Here is a 19,562-nt window from a genome sequence, read left to right as displayed (position 1 = left end):
CGGTGCAGATTCCGCTGCGATGCCAGCGGACGGACGGATGGATGCGCGTCTGGCTGCTCGCAGCTCTCCAACTGAGCAGAGCGCCGTCCTGCGTCACAGCCAGGCGCACAGCGCAGCGGGGCGCCGAGCGGAGTCACACCGATTCAAACAGATTCACACCGCACAGAGCAACAGTCTAATGAAGTTCCCAAGTCACACAGATTTCACATTTGCACAGTGAAGCCCGGCGGGTCTGCAGCCGCAGAACAACATGCTGCCAAGTTGATTCTGATGACAGTTTTCTGTCTGCAGAGGAAACATCTGGTTTGTCCTGGAAGAAAAACCAAACCACTGGAGAGTGGGAATTACAAACAGGGTCTCTGTTGCCCCTGCAGTCACAAGTGATGAGTTATTGGTTTGTCATATCTGTGTTTCAGCTCAGGCTGGAGCACAGGTGGGTGCAGTGCGCCACCCAGCGGACAAACACTGGAACAACCTGCTGACAACTTCTGCTGTTCAAGGTTAGACTGATGGAACTTCAAACAGCTGCAGAAGGCTAATGCTAAAATACATTTTAGGCAAATATCACAGTAGAATTACAAGTCCCTATAGGAATATTATAGCTATATAGGAGATTTAAAAAAAATAATAATAATAATAAAATAAAAATACCACAAGACTCACTATTGAGTAGCACAGACGCAATACAAATCCCTATAGGAATATTATATAGGAGATTAAAAATAGCCTACCACAAGACAAGATCATTAACTCACTGCTGAGTAGCACAGACACAATGCAAATCCCTATAGGAATGTTGTAGTGATTTTAAACACATCACAAAAGGTAGCAGGCTTTTTTCTATTGAACTTTAATTAATTGTGATATTTGTTACAATCACACAAGATGGTAACGGCAGCATTTTTATTACTGTAATATAAGCATTTAGTTGAAATACATCCCTCACACTTCCGTGCTGTGTGATGGTGGACTGTGTTGAGGGTTAGGGTTAGAGTTAGGGGGTAACTGGTGAAAATCTCGCTTTGGGACAAACTTTTGGACTCTCAGTCATGAACACACTGACAGGTAACTGTTTGGATAAAACCCAGGATTTATTTCCACATGATAGGCAGACAAAAGAACAATCTGTTCTGTAAGAACACACTGCTAGATGGATACCATTTCTGCTTGCTTAGCACTTTTACATGGCGTCGTTAGGAGAAAGTTTGGCTGAAGAGCATCATCATCTAACCCTGTGCCCTTTTTTTGATCGGCCGATCAAAAAAATAAAAATAAAAAAATCAGCAATCAGGATCGGCCCCAGAAAACCTGACCGATGCATCCCTAATATTATCATCATGTTCCAGTGTGCTTTAAGAAAATGCTGCAGAATTTATCCATAATCACTGATGCCCAATGAATAAGAACATGACAAAATATCTAAAATCTAAAAATCTGAACTAATCATGAAGTAGAACTGATTCAACATGAGAAATGTCAGAAAACATAATTTAATATACTGCAGGTTTGTGTAGTTTTAGCTTTAGTTCCAGGTTTGTGCTTTTGTTAAATGCATTTGAGTTTAGTTTCATTCAGTTTAGCTTCAGTTTATTTGAGTTTAGTTTAATCAAGCTGAGTTTGCTGTACAATTTTTGAAAAACTTACAAGAATCTCAACATTATCAAAGACAACACAAAATTATTTCCATTCTGGTTCTTCCACAACGCACTTCATGAAAATAGTTTTATATCATTTTATATATTAATTTTACATGTTTTTATTAGTATACTCTGAAAGACTTGTCTGTTGATCAATGTTCACAAATGAAAGAGCAGACGATTGTTGACACTGAGGTTCAGATTTAACAGACTGAGGACTGAGCTGAATGTCTCCATCATCAGTTTGACAATTATTTCAAACAGAAAATCAAATTAGGAATAAACCCCCTGCCTTATTCATGCTGTATGATTCTATAAAACAATATTATTATTATTTTGTCCAAGGACTCTGATTTATCACTGCAGACCTGAACCATGCTGGACCCACACTGACTCACTGCAGCTGGTTTTAACATCATGTTGTGTGCAGGTTTGGATCAGAACGCGTCAATCTCAGTGTGTTTTTAGTCAACATTGAAGGATGCAGGCAGGAATGACTTTATTATACAGAGCAGCTGAGAATTCAATCAAAAACCGAAAGGTGCTGGTGCTTTATCATAACTAATTTTATTGTCCTAAAGGGAGAAAATGTTTTTTGTCCCTCACACAATAAAACCACTGGTCTGATTTTGATGAAACTTGGACGGATGATGCATCTTCGCTAAGTGTTCCAGCATATGAAGGAAGGAATCCTTATTTATTTTGAATTCTGAATGAGATATTGATACTACGATGTTGCAATTCATTGTTTTGTAATTTGAAGGTGAATTGTAGATGGACAACATGCACTTCATGTGTTCAGTGTTGTACCTTTTGTTTGATCACTTGGTTTCACAGTGTCTTCTATACTGTATGACACTATAATCTAATCAAATCAATCAAATAAAAGTCAATATTTTAAATTCAGACAGATTTTGGCGCTGTGATTTTGCCGTTGGTTCTTGTTCCTGATTGGCCCAAGGACTGATTTTTTTTCTGATTTCTCAGTATGTTTCCGTGGTTACTGAAGTGGCGGTGAGGCTGCGGCGGACTCTGTGCCGCGGTACAGATTCTCCACCAGGAAGTCCAGCGTCTTCCTCCAGGCGTCTTCCTGAGCGCGGCTGTGAGGCGCCGTCTGTCCGCCCCACAGCACCACCACTGCAACAGAGACACACGGGGTGTACATGTGGAGTGATACACTGTATATACATGTGGAGTGATACACTGTATATACTGTGGAGTGATATATACTGTATATACTGTGGAGTGATATACTGTATATACTATGGAGTGATACACTGTATATACTGTGGAGTGATACACTGTATATACTGTGGAGTGATATACTGTATATACTGTGGAGTGATACACTGTATATACTGTGGAGTGATATATACTGTATATACTGTGGAGTGATATATACTGTATATACTGTGGAGTGATATATATACTGTGGAGTGATATACTGTATATACTGTGGAGTGATATATATACTGTGGAGTGATATACTGTATATACTGTGGAGTGATATATATACTGTGGAGTGATATACTGTATATACTGTGGAGTGATATATATACTGTGGAGTGATATACTGTATATACTGTGGAGTGATATATACTGTATATACTGTGGAGTGATATATACTGTATATACTGTGGAGTGATATATATACTGTGGAGTGATATACTGTATATACTGTGGAGTGATATATATACTGTGGAGTGATATACTGTATATACTGTGGAGTGATATATATACTGTGGAGTGATACACTGTATATACTGTGGAGTGATATATACTGTATATACTGTGGAGTGATATATACTGTATATACTGTGGAGTGATATATATACTGTGGAGTGATATACTGTATATACTGTGGAGTGATATATATACTGTGGAGTGATATACTGTATATACTGTGGAGTGATATATATACTGTGGAGTGATATACTGTATATACTGTGGAGTGATATATATACTGTGGAGTGATATACTGTATATACTGTGGAGTGATATATACTGTGGAGTGATATATATACTGTGGAGTGATATATATACTGTGGAGTGATATACTGTATATACTGTGGAGTGATATATATACTGTGGAGTGATATAGAAACTGTGGAGTGATATATATACTGTGGAGTGATATACAGTATATACTGTGGAGTGATATATATACTGTGGAGTGATATACTGTATATACTGTGGAGTGATATATATACTGTGGAGTGATATATATACTGTGGAGTGATATAGAAACTGTGGAGTGATATATATACTGTGGAGTGATATAGAAACTGTGGAGTGATATATATACTGTGGAGTGATATACAGTATATACTGTGGGATGATATATATACTGTGGAGTGATATATATACTGTGGAGTGATATAGAAACTGTGGAGTGATATATATACTGTGGAGTGATATATATACATATGAAGTGAAGTGGAGTCAAACAATGCAGGCAAACAATCTTTGGCTGAACATTTGCCATGCAGTGTATTTATGTTTTGCAGACTTGTTTGATATCAAATAGCTGAAAACACATGGGCAGGTGAAGGTCAGTTGTAACAGGTGCAACAATCAAATTATTATAAACTAGAAAAATAGGAAAATAATTCTGCAAACTGCAAATAAAAGGCTATAGGACAAAAAAGTCTAGTTAAAAAAAAAAAAAAAATGTATTGCAGAAGTGCCCAACTTCAAGGTGCAAGTGAAAAAAGAAATCTATGCACAAAAGAACAAAAAAAAGGAGCATGTTTTCATCAGTGCTGTGAACACACATCAGCCATTTGATAAGTTCACAGGTTGATGAGACAGTTGGTAGCAGCTGTGCTCACACACTCCATCCTGGTAAGTGTTTCAGTAGCCAATCAGAACAGGTCAGTTTCATCCCTATCCAGAAGGTACAGAGACTGGAGTGAAATCCCCCACAATCAGCTCAGAGGAACAAGGAAGAACACATTCAAAATAACTTATGCAATAAATTAGTTTTTTTGAAGGAAACTTTTTTGTCCTAGCCTCTTATTTGCAGTGTGCAGAATTATTTTCCTATTTGTTTATGTAAGCGGAGACATGAAGCTGGAGGGAAGAGAGAGTGAAGCGAGCGCTCCTGCTAATCTGACCGAAGGAAGGAAAGATGAGAAGAGACAGACTAAGAGAAGCTGCAGACATGGTTAGGTTATGAGGACAGAAAACTACTGGAAACTTTCATCTGCAGGCTTCGCAGCGTGACTGAAACTACCAGCAGCCTTCAAACCAAATCTGACTCCAGTCCCTCCAACTTCAGCTCAGCATGACAGACTCGTCTGCGTTCTTCTTCTCTGGTGTTCATACCGGTTCAGAAAGAAGCTAGAACTCACACACTAGTTCATACAGTACTTCAGAGCTGGTAGAAGTACACAAACTCCTAACTCAAGTAAAAGTGCAAATACTCATCTAAAAATACACTCTGGTAAAAGTTGAAGTACCATTTCAAATCCTTTACTCGAGTCAAAGTATAAAAGTACATGGTGTGAAATTTACTTAAAGTATAAAAGTAAAAGTCGTCGTCTAAAAAAGTCATTTCTAATGTTCTAAACTGGTTTTGTGTTGAGCGTTCCTCTGATCCCAGATGAGAAAGAGTCTGCAGCTCAGATCACTAGTGGGGTGACAGGGTGAGGCTTTATAAGTCTGTTATCATATCGATAACGGACAATAAAACACTTTATTGTCTGTTATCGACATGATGTTGTAAATGTGAATTGTTCCACTTATATGGACTTACCGTAAAACTTCAATTAAAAGCCGAGTCCCTTTTACTGGCCGGGTGTGGCTGCACGGTTTGACAAATAAAGGCCGGTCTCAATTAGAAGCCGGTTGCCATTGACGCTGAGAAGCAGTTTATTTTTTTTTTACTTGCATTCAAACGTCAGTCACATTTTCTGATCGCCATGGCGGCACAGTAGGTAGGTAGGCTACCGGTATTTTGATAGGGACTCACTCGCTCTCTCTCCCTCTCTCTCTCTCTCTCTGTGCATGAGGTTGGCCTAGATACGCTGTCTCTCGGAGCGAGATCAAATGAATGATTCGTAATTGATATGTTATTCGATAGCCTAATTTTTATACTGAAGTAATAAGTAAGTAATAAGTAATAAGTAATAAGTAATATTCATACAGTACTGGTTTAAATAAACAATTTGATTTTGTGCAAAAGGAATTAAAGGCCTGTCCCAAATACAGGCCGGTTGAGTTCAGTGTTTGAAGCAAATAAAAGCCCAGGCTATTAATTGAAGTTTTACGGTACATGTTATCTCTTCTCATAGTCTAATATAATTGTGTAGATTACAGAGGTGGGGACTCGAGTCACATGACTTGGACTCGAGTCACATGGCAATTGTAATTGCTTGAGACTTGACTTGAAGCATGAAGAGAAGACTTGAGACTTGACTACATTTAGACTTGAGACTTGACATTAATGACATGGATTTAACTTGGACTTGACTTTGTAATCTACATTTAGACTTGGGACTCGAGCAAAATTGACTTGGCCACACCTCTGGTAGATTCAACCGCTTTGAAAAAAACACTTTGTTAGTCTATTATTTCTTACAGAAATGATAATGAGCGAACCTTTGTGACGCCACAAAGTGCGTCCGTGCGTTTTGATACTTTCACCATGTTTAGATAGACCATCCAACTCCTTTATCATCACAGAGGCGAGGGGAGTCCTGCTTTACACCAGATGGGACCTTTAAATGTTTCCTAGGCTGCCACACACACACACACACACACACTCACACACCTTTTTTCCTGGTGCTAACCGGCATGAAGTTGCTGGCCCGGGTGTGCGGGCCGTACGGCGGCTCGATCAGGTGGCCGGTGTCGGGGTACGACAGGACGGTCAGCAGGCGGCTGTTCCCCGACCGCTCCATCATCACCTTCATCTGGAACAAGTTCAAACATACAGAGTTTCATACTGAATATATGTTCATGTTTTCATTTGTCTCAGTATGTTTGTCATTTGCGAGTCAGGCTGGAGTCACAGTTTGAATCGCTTGAGTCTTGCTGCATGAAGAGAAGACTTGAGACTCGACTTGACTTGGGTTCTGGTGACTTGGGACTTGACTTGACTTGGGTTCTGGTGACTTGGGACTTGACTCTGACTTGTACTTTGATGACTTGAAAAGGTTTCTAAAGTCTTGACTTGAGATCTTGTGTTTGTGTAAATGACTTAGATTGAAAGTGATGAGATTTGTTCCAGCGGACGACTGAATTTAAATTCTGTTTTCTGAATTTGTATGGAATGATTGAATTTATTGAAGTTGAAACTGATTATAGAAATCAAACTCATGATGCTCTTACCAAGTTTTTATCCTATTAAAACCATATTGCATTGAAAAGTCCTAGATATTTAGTTTTCTTTAAGATATTAAATTGATACTGGACTCTTGATTTGTTCTGACTTGACTTGCTGTTCTACATTTAGACTTGAGACTTGACATTAATGACTTGGACTTGACTTGGTAATCTACATTTAGACTTGGGACTTGACTTGAGACTTGAGCCTCAAGACTTGAGACTGACTTGGGACTCAAGTGAAGTTGACTTGGTCACACCTCTGGTATCTATCTAGTATGTCAGAGCAGGAAACTCACATCCTCTGCAGATTCGGAGGCCGGCCAGTTCTGATCATCCTCACCAACGATCAGTAAGAGGGGACACTGCAGCCGGCCGACCTGCGCGGAACACACACACACACACACACACACACACACACACACACACACACACACACCCAACACACACACACACACACAGCAGCAGGTCAGAGTCTCATATTCAGACTGGAACAGCAGAGTGAAGCCAGGCCCTCTCCTCTTTCACTGTTTTTTAGTGATGAAGTGTTGTAACCTCAACCTGCCTCGTCTACTTCTACTGCAGTTAGTGATTTCCTACGCTTCCCAGAATGCCTTTGGACAACCCCCAGAGAAGGGGGTTCTATGCATGAAGGTGGAGAGAGCGACAGCAGAGTGAGCGCGGAGAGAGAACGATGCTGTGATGCTGCTTACGTTACAAAAAAACAATAAAAAGCGTGTCGTATTTTACACGCTACCGACGACAGATCCACCAAGATGGAAGCTCTGGCTGCAATGCATTCTGGTCTCTCTCCTGCTCCTGTGGTGGAGAAACTGGTCTCTCTCCTCTTCTACGATGGATTTCTCCCTGTATGATTGTTGAACGTCTCTCGGTGCAAAATGGCGGCTCTCGAAAGAAGCCCTCGCTCTTTGATTCTGAGGGACTGACACCAAAACCTGACGTTTACCGCTGATGTTTTACATCCTGAAACATTTTTGTAGTCTTGTTGGCCTTCTCTTAGCCCCCAAACCCCACTGTCCTGTCTAGTGTTAAACCACCCAGTGGATTGTATCTGATAGGATGGAAGACTACATTGCACCTTATATTTATAATGCACAGCAACCAATGCCATTGACTTGTGATAAACAACCTCTGACCAAAGTGCAATAGTACCTTTTTATCACTTTTAACTTGTTAGTACTTTTTTTTTAAAATCATACATGTTTATTACTTATTGCCAAAGGTGGGGACCAAAGTTTTTTTCCTATTAAAACCATATTGCATTGAAAAGTCCTAGATATTTAGTTTTCTTTAAGATATTAAATAAAATCATAAATATACTATATATAATAAATAAACTTGAGACTTGTGCCTCAAGACTTGAGACTGACTTAGGCAAAGTTGACTTGGTCACACCTATGATTATTGCATATTTATAATAGCTGCATTTACAGATTGCTGCTAAATGGAATTTCATTGTACTTGTTACAATGACAATACAGTCTAATCTAATCTAATCTAATCTAAGAATGTGGAGGTGTTGGGTTGTGAACAGAGAGTGAAGTGAGGTTGAGAAGTGAACAGCTGGTGTAAAACCCTGCGAGGAACGAGTTATTTCTCCAGTGATTTGCTTGCAAATTCTGTTAAACACATTTTTTTTCCAGATAGCTGAATCCCCTGGAGGAGGATTTATTTAAAAACAGGCACAGTTCTCTCCCTCATTAATGGCAGCAATAAATCTCAGTCTGATCAGACAGGAACCAACGCTTCTGTTAGACTTCCAAAAATATCAGGCAGTACAAGACAGAAGAAGACAAATGATGAGCCAGGTTTACTCACATCCACCTTCTTGCCGGGGTCGGTGGGGATGGGCAGCAGCAGGTCGTGCCAGATGATTCGGTTCTCCTCGTCGTAACGCGTCTTCTTCACGTTTCTATAGAAACACAGAAATCCTACAGCTGTCAGTAAAAATGGTATAAATTAGGTTTTTCCCCACAATTCCTGTGTTTTCCTTCCTGTCATTTTATAATTGTCAGGCTGCTAAGAGGCGCGACGTCTTATTCTTCACTAGGCTACAAATCAGAACTCACATTGCAGGAGCCAGGCCCATATTAGAGAATTTATTTCCATTTTTCCTTTCCTTGAAATAGAAGTAATACTTCTAGTATCTAAATACTTACCTGTCCTAATCTGTCATTACCTGTGGAGAGAAACCCATCAGGCCTATTTAATATACTTGCCTAAGTTAACCTGTTTTTCCTTGTTTCACCTTGTGGTGGGAGTTTTCTGTAATAAAGAGACTTGGAGATGAGAAGTTGTCCTTCTGATATCTTTATTGCCTGCAGGCAAGGCACAATGCCCACCCAGCGAGTGTGTGAGACAAAGAGCGAAGCAATGAGCTTTGTCCACCCTTCTTATAATCATGTAGTAGAAACAGCTGAGTCATGAGAAGTCTGGCACATTCTTATACTTGAAACATTCTACGATTTGGGTACATCTGTGCAGAACAAAGATAAACGGGCTAGAGTTCCCAGGGTCATCTTCACACAGTAGCCATTGTCTCAAGCCAGTGGAAATGTACTGAGAGCGGACAACATAGAAATAAGACAGTGCTTCATGCATAGAGAAACAGAATGGTATAATATAATTTCCACTACACACCTAAATTGTATTTAACCTCAAGTAATTGCCTAAGGACAATACTAATTTACCTCTTTGTTTAGTGCGTACAGCCTAGTTCCTTGTACTGAAACTTTAGTGATAATTTAATCACAATGTATTGTTCATATTGTAGTGATAGTCTGCGCCTCTTTCAGAAACTCTCTAGGTTTCTTACTCACAGTGACAGAAGTACAAACTGTCACACACAGAAACAAGTTCAACACAGTACAGAGGGACAGTGCAGGACGTCCCACAGACAGACAGTAGATCACTGTGTGTATACTGTATCTGCAGTATGGTGACAGTGTGTACAGTGAGAGTACAGCAGTACACTGGAACAAAATATCATGAGATAGTAGTACTGAGTAGCATGGAAATACATCAAATAAGTCTTGACAGCATTGTGGAGCATGGACAGAAGAGTAGTCTACTACTAGTACTACTACTACTATCAATACTACTACTACTACTACTACAACTACTACTGCTACTACTACTACTGTTACTGCTGCTACTACTACTACAACTACTACTACTACTACTACTACTACTACTACTACTGTTACTGCTACTACTACTGTTACTGCTGCTACTACTACTACTACTACTACTACTACTACTACTACTACTACTACTGCTACTGCTACTACTGCTGCTACTATCAATACTACTACTACTGTTACTACTACTACAACTACTACTGTTACTGCTACTACTACTACTACTACTACTACTACTACTACTGTTACTACTACTACAACTACTACTGTTACTGCTACTACTACTACTACTACTACTACTGTTACTACTACTACTACTACTACTGTTACTACTACTACAACTACTACTGTTACTACTACTACTACTACTACTACTACTACTACTGTTACTACTACTACAACTACTACTGTTACTGCTACTACTACTACTACTACAACTACAACTACTACTACTACTACTACTGTTACTGCTACTACTGCTGCTACTATGAATACTACTAATACTACTACTACTGTTACTACTACTACTACTACTATTAATACTACTACTACTAATACTACTACTAATGTTACTGCTACTACTATATTAATACTAATACTACTGCTACTAGTACTGTTCCCTTTAGTAAGCCATTAAACCCCTTCAGGCACTGTGCTGTGACTGAGCCTTTGTGTGTGTGTGTGTGTGTGTGTGAACTTGGTGATAAAGTAACTGACGACAGTCCGACATACTTGTTATATTCAGCGAAGATATCAGCCAGAGTTCCTCCCACCGGCTGGACGTGACTCCCACTCACACACACCAGACACCTGGGCTGCAACACACACACACACACACACACACACACACACACACACACACAGTCATGAGATGGGAGGGAAACCAAATCAGAATACTGACCAAGTCATTCTGCACATACAAGGAATTTGACTCAGGTCACATAAAACATAAAAAGAACATAAAATAACACAAAATTATAAGAGAAGCAATATATAAAAAAATGAAGTATAAGCAATAGAAAATCCTAAAAATAGGAATTTGAGAAATAGGTCTCTAATCTATCCAGTTTCACATGGTTCTGTGATGGAAGCTGACTGGCTGGTTACACTGATGGGAAGCGATGGGAGTCGGTGTAGAAGCTGCACTTTGCTCACATGGTTCCTTTATTCATTTCAATTAGCAAGACAACATGTTGACCCTCCTGGGCCTCCGTCCGGTCTGCAGGAGACGCAGTCGAGCTAATTGAAATTAATAAAGACACCATGTGAGCATAAAGTGTGAGTTCTTACTGAAGTCATACACACCTACGGATGATGTGCGTATGATTAAAACTTCGCTGAAAGATATGGAAGTCCGTAACAGAGAACAAAAAATTAAAATGAACAGAAATATATACAGGTGTAGGGAATACTGCACTGGTTCCAAAGTATAAACAGGTATAACTATATAACTAGAACAGAGTGGAGGATTGAAGAACTGACTGTAGTGCTGCTGTCCATTGTTTCTGTTCATTTCTGTTGGTTAGATGACTATAATAAACTTTAGATATGCTTCAGAAAAGGTGGATTCTACACAGCAGACTTTATCCATACAGTGTGCTTTGCATGCAGGATCAGTTTGTCCAGGAGTGTTTATGTTCCTAAGCCCAAAACAGTGGATGAATCTTTCAAAATGATTGGGTTTTTTTGCAGAATGTAACACATTATGCAGACAGAAACATGCAGGGGAGGGTATGTTGTAACTTTCACTAATTTCTTTGCAACTACTGGTATTCATCCCAGGCCAAAACTCAAGTCTAAACATCCAGGAACAAAACACCAAAATTGTGGCACAGTAACGGCTCGGTCACCCGGGATCTGCAACGCTAAAACACACAAAGAAAAGACAGAAATACAGCTTTGTTCAGCTGAGATACAACGTTTACAGATATTTCCAAACCTTTATCGTCGGAGAGTACACAGCCGTTTTCAGAGCCACCGACGTGCCGAAGGAGAGTCCCATCATGCCGATCCGGTCGGCGCTGACCTGAGGATGCTGCTGCAGCACCGACACCGCAGCCTGCAGCAGCACAGCAGCAGTTTACAGCGGAGAAACGCAAAAAAAACTGTTCTGGAGAAATGATTTTGCTTCTCACTGACTGACAGAGCTTTAGAAACAAGATCTAACATCATACAACAAGCAAAGAAGGGTTTTATTTGTATTTTTTAAATTAAAAACAGCTGTAATTGAAGCAGAATAGACTTCTTTCAGTGTAGATCATGGCTTAGATTTAACGCATTAAGGAAACTCTGCCACACAAACCATTCAAAGATCGACTTTCCACACAAGTAAAATTCCTTTATCAGGAAAGAATACGTGTGGGTCATTCCTCCTATCTGGTGCCTTTTGGACCTCACAAAAAAATATATCGATTTTTCATGTTTTTCATATCAGAATATCTTCATATCTTCTATCAGAAAGGGTGGAAATTTTGGGCGGAAGTTGGCTATAGCTCTGTGAGTCACCAGAATGTAGGAAATAAGGTCAAAGTTGGCAAGTATAGTTTAGAGGTGAATGAACCTTTGAAGCAGTTTTATGGGTTTAATGACTCTAAACACAGACAGGAACAAACAGACAGATCAACGTCATTTCAAATCGCTGCAGGTTTAAGTTCAAAACCTTTTTAATTCCTGATAGGAGTAAATCTAACTCGAATAAACCAGAATTTAAATGACACACAACAGTGTGTTGATGTTAATTTCTCACTTATTTCATGCTGAATATATTTCTTTTTTTTTTAATATATTTTGATCATAATATTTTCATTCTTTCTATTTGCCTCAGTATGTTCAGTAGAGTATTTTCATACTTTTCATTCATACAGTTCTATTTAACATGTTCTTAACATGTTGGAAAAGCATTATGTTGAATATCCCACATTTGCTATATTCAGTAACACTTTAGATGAGGGAACACATATTAACTATTAACTGGGTTTTCCCTCAATAGTTTGATAATTTCCCTCAGTAATCTGTGATGCTAGCACCTTATAAACCCCAAACTGAGCAAAGCATATAAGAGCCATACTACCTCACTGACTGCTGTAAGCACTAATTAGGAGGAAAAACTCAGAGTTAATGAGGTAAACTTGTAGAATACAATAGTGCAGAATAAGATGGTAACACATGGTTTGTAATGACTAATAATGAACCAATACATTACTAATATGCATGTTAATAAGCAAAATATTAATAGTTAATGTGTTCCCTAATCTGAAGTGTTGTCTTCCATCGAGGAACACATTGGAAATAATTGTTTGTTTAACACTTTCATGTGTCGTCCTCTGGGTTCAGTGTAAAATGCTAACTCCTTTAACATGTTTGATCAATTTTTTACCCATAATAAATTCAGTCATTCATTCATTCACCTTCAGTTCTTATTTCTGTTCTATTTTTGCTGTATCCTGTTACTCTTTGCTGCTGCAACAACCTAACTTCCCCACAGGATCAATACGTTTCGTCTAATCGGATCTGATCAGATCTTTACCTCCAGGTAGCGGTGCTCCTCCTCAGCATCAGTGGACCTCTGGTTCAGGTAGTCGAGGGCCAGGGAGGCGAAGCCGCGGGAGGCCAGCAGCGCCGAGCGGTACTCCACCAAACCCCCTCCGCCCCCCCACAGGTCCAGCAGGCCGGGGAACGGTCCCGGACCTGCAGAGTCAAAACACCAAAACGGTCGGTTTAGATTCAGAGACAGGCTGGGAGAAAGATCGGTCCTCCTCCTTCTGTTTCTCTGCTCTGAACGAGGGCCGGGAGCCAATTCCAAAAATAATTGATTCTTCGATTCCAGGCATTTGGGAACCGAGAACCGACTCCAAAGCTGTGGAGTTGGTTCCACACAGTACAGACGATGTAGCATGAACGAGTGAATCCCAGAGCCAAATTCCTCTCCGGAGATTCTGATAAGTGTACAAGTGGCTCAAGTTTGCCCGGCAGCAGAGGGAGAGATTAGACCAGGCGTTAGACTCTGTCGCTGCCTGCTGAGAAGACGCCCTGTGGCGGGATTTTAGTTTAGAGAAAAATAGAAACAAAGTAAGATGTCAAAGTTGCGACAAAAGACTGGCTTACAATGAAACAACGTCGCCAATTCATATTGCACTGTTTATTTTACTAGATCTGCTTGCACCCTATGTTTTTATTTTTTTGGAATTGAGAATTAAGAAAAATTTGGTCTGGAATCGACTCTTGGAATCGACTCCATTGAGTCCCTAAAGTTTGTAGTGCAGCAGAAGACGAGTTATCAGGTTACTGTTTACATCCTGTTACTAACAAGGGAGAGTTTGGAGCAAATTGTGGAATTTTAAGTCTCACTTTTGTTTTCACAACGGGAGACGCCACAGATGAACCTGTGTATGGGAAACACTGCATCTCGCAGCCAGAGACGCCCTCTAGAGGTCATCCCACGAAACGTCAGATGACTGACTGACTGACTGACTGACTGACTGACTGACTGACTGACCTGAATTTGCCTTGTGATGCCCTCAGCTGCGCCGTGGGAAAGAGAAAGAGAACCTTTTGGGGTTAAACATCTCAAAAGACAGAAAGTAGAGAACAGTTTTGTCAGCTGGTTAGTAAATCTGTGATGCTCAGTGTTTCTTCTCTCCGCTGGTCGTACCTGGAGGCAGGAAGAGCGTCCCGGTGACTCCACCCTCAGTGACGACGACCCTGCGCACGCCGGGTGCCATGTACCAGCGCTCCATCGGCACGCTGGCCAGCACCGCCCGCTCCCCGAAACCCTCCGTCTGGTGACCCTGGTACACGGACACCTGCACCTCCATGGGAGTCTGGACATCCTTCTTCCTCAACCTAACGATGGACAGATGGGAGAAAGACTTCTACATTTCCACGCTTCCCATTCATTTTCTATGTAAGTGGCTGTGCAATGCATTCTGGTAGCGAAGCAGTGAGTTTCCAGAGGCGGTGCATCACGTTGCCCGCTCGACATTTGCATAAATTTGAGCATTTATGCAAAATTTTAGTCGACTTTGCAAATCACTATGCATACTACTATGCAAATCAGGGGCATGCAGCATGATTCGCCGCCTCTGGAAACTCCCGAAACTCCCGAAGATCTAAAACGAATCAAGATTCAGCTTTCTGACCTCAAATATTTACAGAAACAGATTTTTGTGAACTGTTTAGTTGAAATAAGAGAACGTTTCCGAACAAGCCGCCTTATTTTTCCAGTTTGAAAACCGGAGACAGAAACCAAGGACAGCCCAAACGAGCGGTGCGTTCGACCAATCAGCTGCAGCCTTCGGTCCACGGCAGATGAAAGTAACGAGGCTGCAAACTTTCCTGTGTTTATACACAACTACTGTCCGTCCAAAGTTTGAAATAAACCCAGGAAGACGTTACATTGGGTTTTAACATTTGGGAGGAATTTGTGTTGGTGTTTCAGAGAAGGAGAGCACTTGTCAATCATCTATCAGGACTTGATCTCTTTATTTACTGCGCCAAAATGTCAGTTTCCCAATTGAGACCAATGAATGCATGATGATACCCACTCACTATAAACTCACTATAGAGTACCAGATTGACGCTAAGTCCCCATAGTAATACCACAGGAACATTATAGTGATTCAGGCTGTTTTAGCCACCCTGTTTTTCTCTGGGTTGGATTGCTCTGCAGCCTAGTTTGTTATCTGTCTTGTCGGTGCCTATGAATGAATATATAACCTAAACTCTTTTTATTGTGCCAGTTCAGTTTACTGATTAAAGCCACAGACTGAACCAACAACCCGCCTCGCCTTCTCAAAGCGCCAAGCCGGTCACAGATTATCACCAGTTACCTGCTTGTTGTGTTGTTGAATGAAAGCGCATTTTATGATGAAATACAGAAAATGATTTACTGCTGATTGACATTTTTGCATGTCATCTGTTTTCCTGAATGTCAGTCAGAAACGACTGTTGAGCTCCGGGCTTTTAACAGCAAAACTCACTCCCTTCACATTCATACAGTTCAGCACATTCACACTGGGAGCCGACCAGTTCAACACAGTCTGACACTGGTGGGAACTGACCGGCTGCACTGGAACAACTAACAAATAACACATTTGTCAGTAGAATTTTGTGCCAGGAAGAAGACATGAGTTTTCACTTGTAAGAATAGGGGAGACCGGGGCATATTGTCACACTTTTTACTTATTGGTGTATTTCTCAGCAGTGCCTTACTACTGAGATACAATATATATTTGTCTAGCTAGAATAAGGTCTTCTCTAAAGAATGGCATTTTTAAATTTTTAAATTTTGAATAATTTACTGGAAGCAAAAGTTATTACCACTTGACAACTTGTGACAACTGTTGACTTAGACTGTTGTATTCAATATAGCCTCTTATTAAGAAAGTAAACATTTGTGTAATTTGACTTTCGGCTCTAAAATTATTTAGTTTCAGTAATAAAGCCACTGAGACAACTTACCCACATGACAACTAGCCCCGCTCTCCCCTACTACATTGTCTATGTGTTTTGAAACCCTTTGATACCTTTGGTATTGATACCTTAATTGCACCTGTTTTAAATGATGGTCTGATCTGTGTGATTCTCTTTTTGAATTGTCTTTTTTGTTTGTTTATTTAGTTGTTTATTTATTCATTAATTCATTTCCTCTTTCGTATTATTTGTGTTTTTCTCTACTTGTAATCTCGGCACCACTGGAAAAGAGGGTCTCAACCCTCAGTGTGTCTTCCGAGAACTAAATAAAGGTTGATTGATTGATTGATTGATTGATTGATTGATTGATTGGTGCAGTAAAATTGAAAATTTACGCTATTGATCAGTCTGGTTTGGTGTGGTGGGCCTACCTGAGGCCGGGCCGGCTGCCTGGCACTGGTCTCAGGCTCCACAGTAAACCCATGGGTTCTACTCCGTCGTACGTTCCTCCCAAACTGGGATCCTTGGTTACTGTAAAGCACAAGAAAACAATGAATTGAACAGTGAAATTTATTGAAAAATGAGTAAGAAAAGATCGCTTCTTGGATCTAAGGTAGTAGAGGACAGAAAAAAACAGCTGCTCTGTGGTCGGCGGGTACAACACCACCTAAAAATCACTAGGGATATTCCTTGCCAGTAACGTCAGATACATACCATAGTAATTCATCTATACCTGTTCTTGGTCAATAAGCGTTGGTCACTTATTATGTTGCCACTATAATAAAGACCTTTTACAGTTTTGTACCTGCAGATGGAGTGCCGTGTTTTTTTGGATGGAGAATTCATCATTCAGATTCAACATATGTATGTATCTTACATTACTGGCAAGGAATATCCCTAGTATTTTTTTGGGAAAATAAATTTTAATGTTGATGAGAAATTTTCCAATGTATTTTTTCCAGGGTTGCCGTATATCTTTCATTTCAAAATTCCTCTCCAGAGTGTTTTGAGTGAATTTGCAGAATGTGGTTGATGCTCAGTATGTCTGATAGTGGCTGTCACCTAGACCATAACAATACAGCTGAACATTATTCTACACTGCAACTAATATCACAATACTCAAACTGCTGCAGACTTTTTACACAATTCCCAAACTTTTGAAGCCCTGGAAATTAAAAAAAATCTATATATTTTCCACACTTTTATAGACTTTTTGTGCAACTAACTTTTCAATACCTGCAATTAATTAATTTTAAATACTTCTCCAGACTTTTCGTGCAATTCCTAAACTTGGAAAAGACCTGGAAATTTTTCACATTCTTTTTTTCTATTCTTTTCATGCAATTTCCAAATTTTTCAATACAAGAAATTAGGAAATTTTTCAAACTTATTTCCATACTATACTATTTATGCAATTCCCACATTTCAAGACCTATAAATTAGTTTTCCAGACGTCTCCAAAATTCCCAAACTTTTCAAGTCCTGGTCATTTTTCCAGATTTCGGTAGGAAACCTCGTACCGTCCACGGCCCCGGCGGCATCGGCGACATAGTGACCGAACGCCTCCCAGTCGTCTCCGTCCTCGGAGTGCAGCAGGGTGCGGACGGTCAGCTGCTGGGCGCGCGCCGCGTTCTGCAGCAGGACGCTGACCCGCTCGTCCACCAGCGCTCTGCAGGGCCGCACCGACAGGAGCACGCAGCACGCTCTGCCCTCCATCCTACTCAGAAACACCAGCTGGTAACACTGGACATGATGAAGCAACAGGCTGAGTGTAGTTCCAGTCCTGCAAACATGTCTCAGAGGCAGAAATAACCTGATTGGTTGAGCTAAACATCAGTGGGCGGAGCCTAAGAACCACCATTTTTATTCATTCATTCATTCATGACCATGACATTCATGATGTTGAAGGTCAGCAGCTAGCTAACTAGCTTACCTGGATAGCTATAGGCTAGTATGGCTAGTTTGAACTTGAAGGTCAGCTAGCTAACTAGCTAACCTGGATAGCTATAGGCTAGTATGGCTAGTTTGAACTTGAAGGTCAGCTAGCTAACTAGCTAACCTAGATAACTTAGTAGGTAGATTGTATTTTTTCAGTTAGCGGCAGAGCGCTAGGCTTCATAATATTAGCTTCCTCCTCTCTGTCTTTCTGACTGGGCTTTGAGCTTCATTTCCTGTTCATGCTAACGCAAAATAAGTCAATTTTATAAATATAAATGACAAACAGTAGGTATATCCATGTAATGACTTCTTAAGGCTTAGATTGAATTTGAACTTTAATAGTTTACAATACTGAAATTGAAACTGCAGAGAATTTGTTTTTCACAAAAATCTTCTTGGATAGATTAGATGGTTGTCTGTCTTCCAAACACACACAGCAGTATTCCAGTGTTCCTATACAGTAACATAAAGCATGTTTTTTTTTCATGTAGGAAAAAAACTTTTAATATTTTAGTTTTTCCGATATATCCAATAACACATGAATGCACAATAAAAGTCCAACCTGCTTGCAACAGGGTTTTATTGGCACATGAATACACAAATCCACAAAAATCCACAAAATCATAAGAGCAAAACATAAAACAGGAAAATAGACGTTCAGAAAGAACAAGGGGGCTGAACCAAGAGACAAACAGAACATACAGTCACACACACACACACACACACATTACAGATACTCTGTCTTCACAGCTCTCTTGTTGGTTGAGATATTAATAGCAGCCTAATAACATACTGCTCACACTCTTTAATAAAACAACAAAGGTTTGGTAGTTATGTATGTGAAATTTGTCCAAAATATTTTTCAGATTTATAAAGTAAAACTGCTCTGTTGTCTTCATTTCAGTTTAGTAAAAAGTTAAAGATAAATCATTAATTTACACATTATGAAGCAGAAAGCTGCAGGTGTGTCTCCTCACCTTTTTAACTTTTTACATCTATTAAAGCTTTTGCAAATTGGCTTGGGCTATAAACTGTTATGATCTGTGACATCCGACAATTTCTGTTAAATGTTCTATGTCTGTGTATC

General features: G+C 40.0%; 1 protein-coding gene across 1 annotated transcript; it reads right to left on the bottom strand.

The window, feature by feature from the left end:
- Positions 1-2,637: 2,637 nt before the first annotated feature.
- On the bottom strand, positions 2,638-18,253 carry LOC139914251 (acyl-coenzyme A thioesterase 1-like). Its single transcript, XM_078283024.1, has 10 exons — positions 18,058-18,253; positions 16,969-17,068; positions 14,778-14,968; positions 13,653-13,813; positions 12,066-12,185; positions 10,859-10,941; positions 8,805-8,898; positions 7,265-7,345; positions 6,412-6,553; positions 2,638-2,774 (listed from the first exon to the last, which is right to left on the bottom strand). The coding sequence occupies exons 1-10, from the start codon at positions 18,251-18,253 to the stop codon at positions 2,638-2,640; spliced, it is 1,305 nt and encodes a 434-aa protein (XP_078139150.1).
- Positions 18,254-19,562: the final 1,309 nt, after the last annotated feature.

This window comes from Centroberyx gerrardi, chromosome 4 (assembly GCF_048128805.1).
Source record: "Centroberyx gerrardi isolate f3 chromosome 4, fCenGer3.hap1.cur.20231027, whole genome shotgun sequence".
NCBI classification, from domain to species: domain Eukaryota; kingdom Metazoa; phylum Chordata; class Actinopteri; order Beryciformes; family Berycidae; genus Centroberyx; species Centroberyx gerrardi.
The sequence above is the reverse complement of the archived record's forward strand: the minus strand, read 5'-3'. Positions and strand labels throughout refer to the sequence as shown.

Bases quoted from the DNA above. Each gene is read 5' to 3' on its own strand.
- LOC139914251 (XM_078283024.1), bottom strand. From the start codon at position 18,253: ATGGAGGGCAGAGCGTGCTGCGTGCTCCTGTCGGTGCGGCCCTGCAGA. The intron at 8,899-10,858 runs GTATGTCGGACT...GTGTTTCTATAG, and splicing joins ATCTTCGCTGAATATAACAA to AAACGTGAAGAAGACGCGTT. The intron at 6,554-7,264 runs GTGAGTTTCCTG...AACTTGTTCCAG, and splicing joins CCTCCGAATCTGCAGAGGAT to ATGAAGGTGATGATGGAGCG.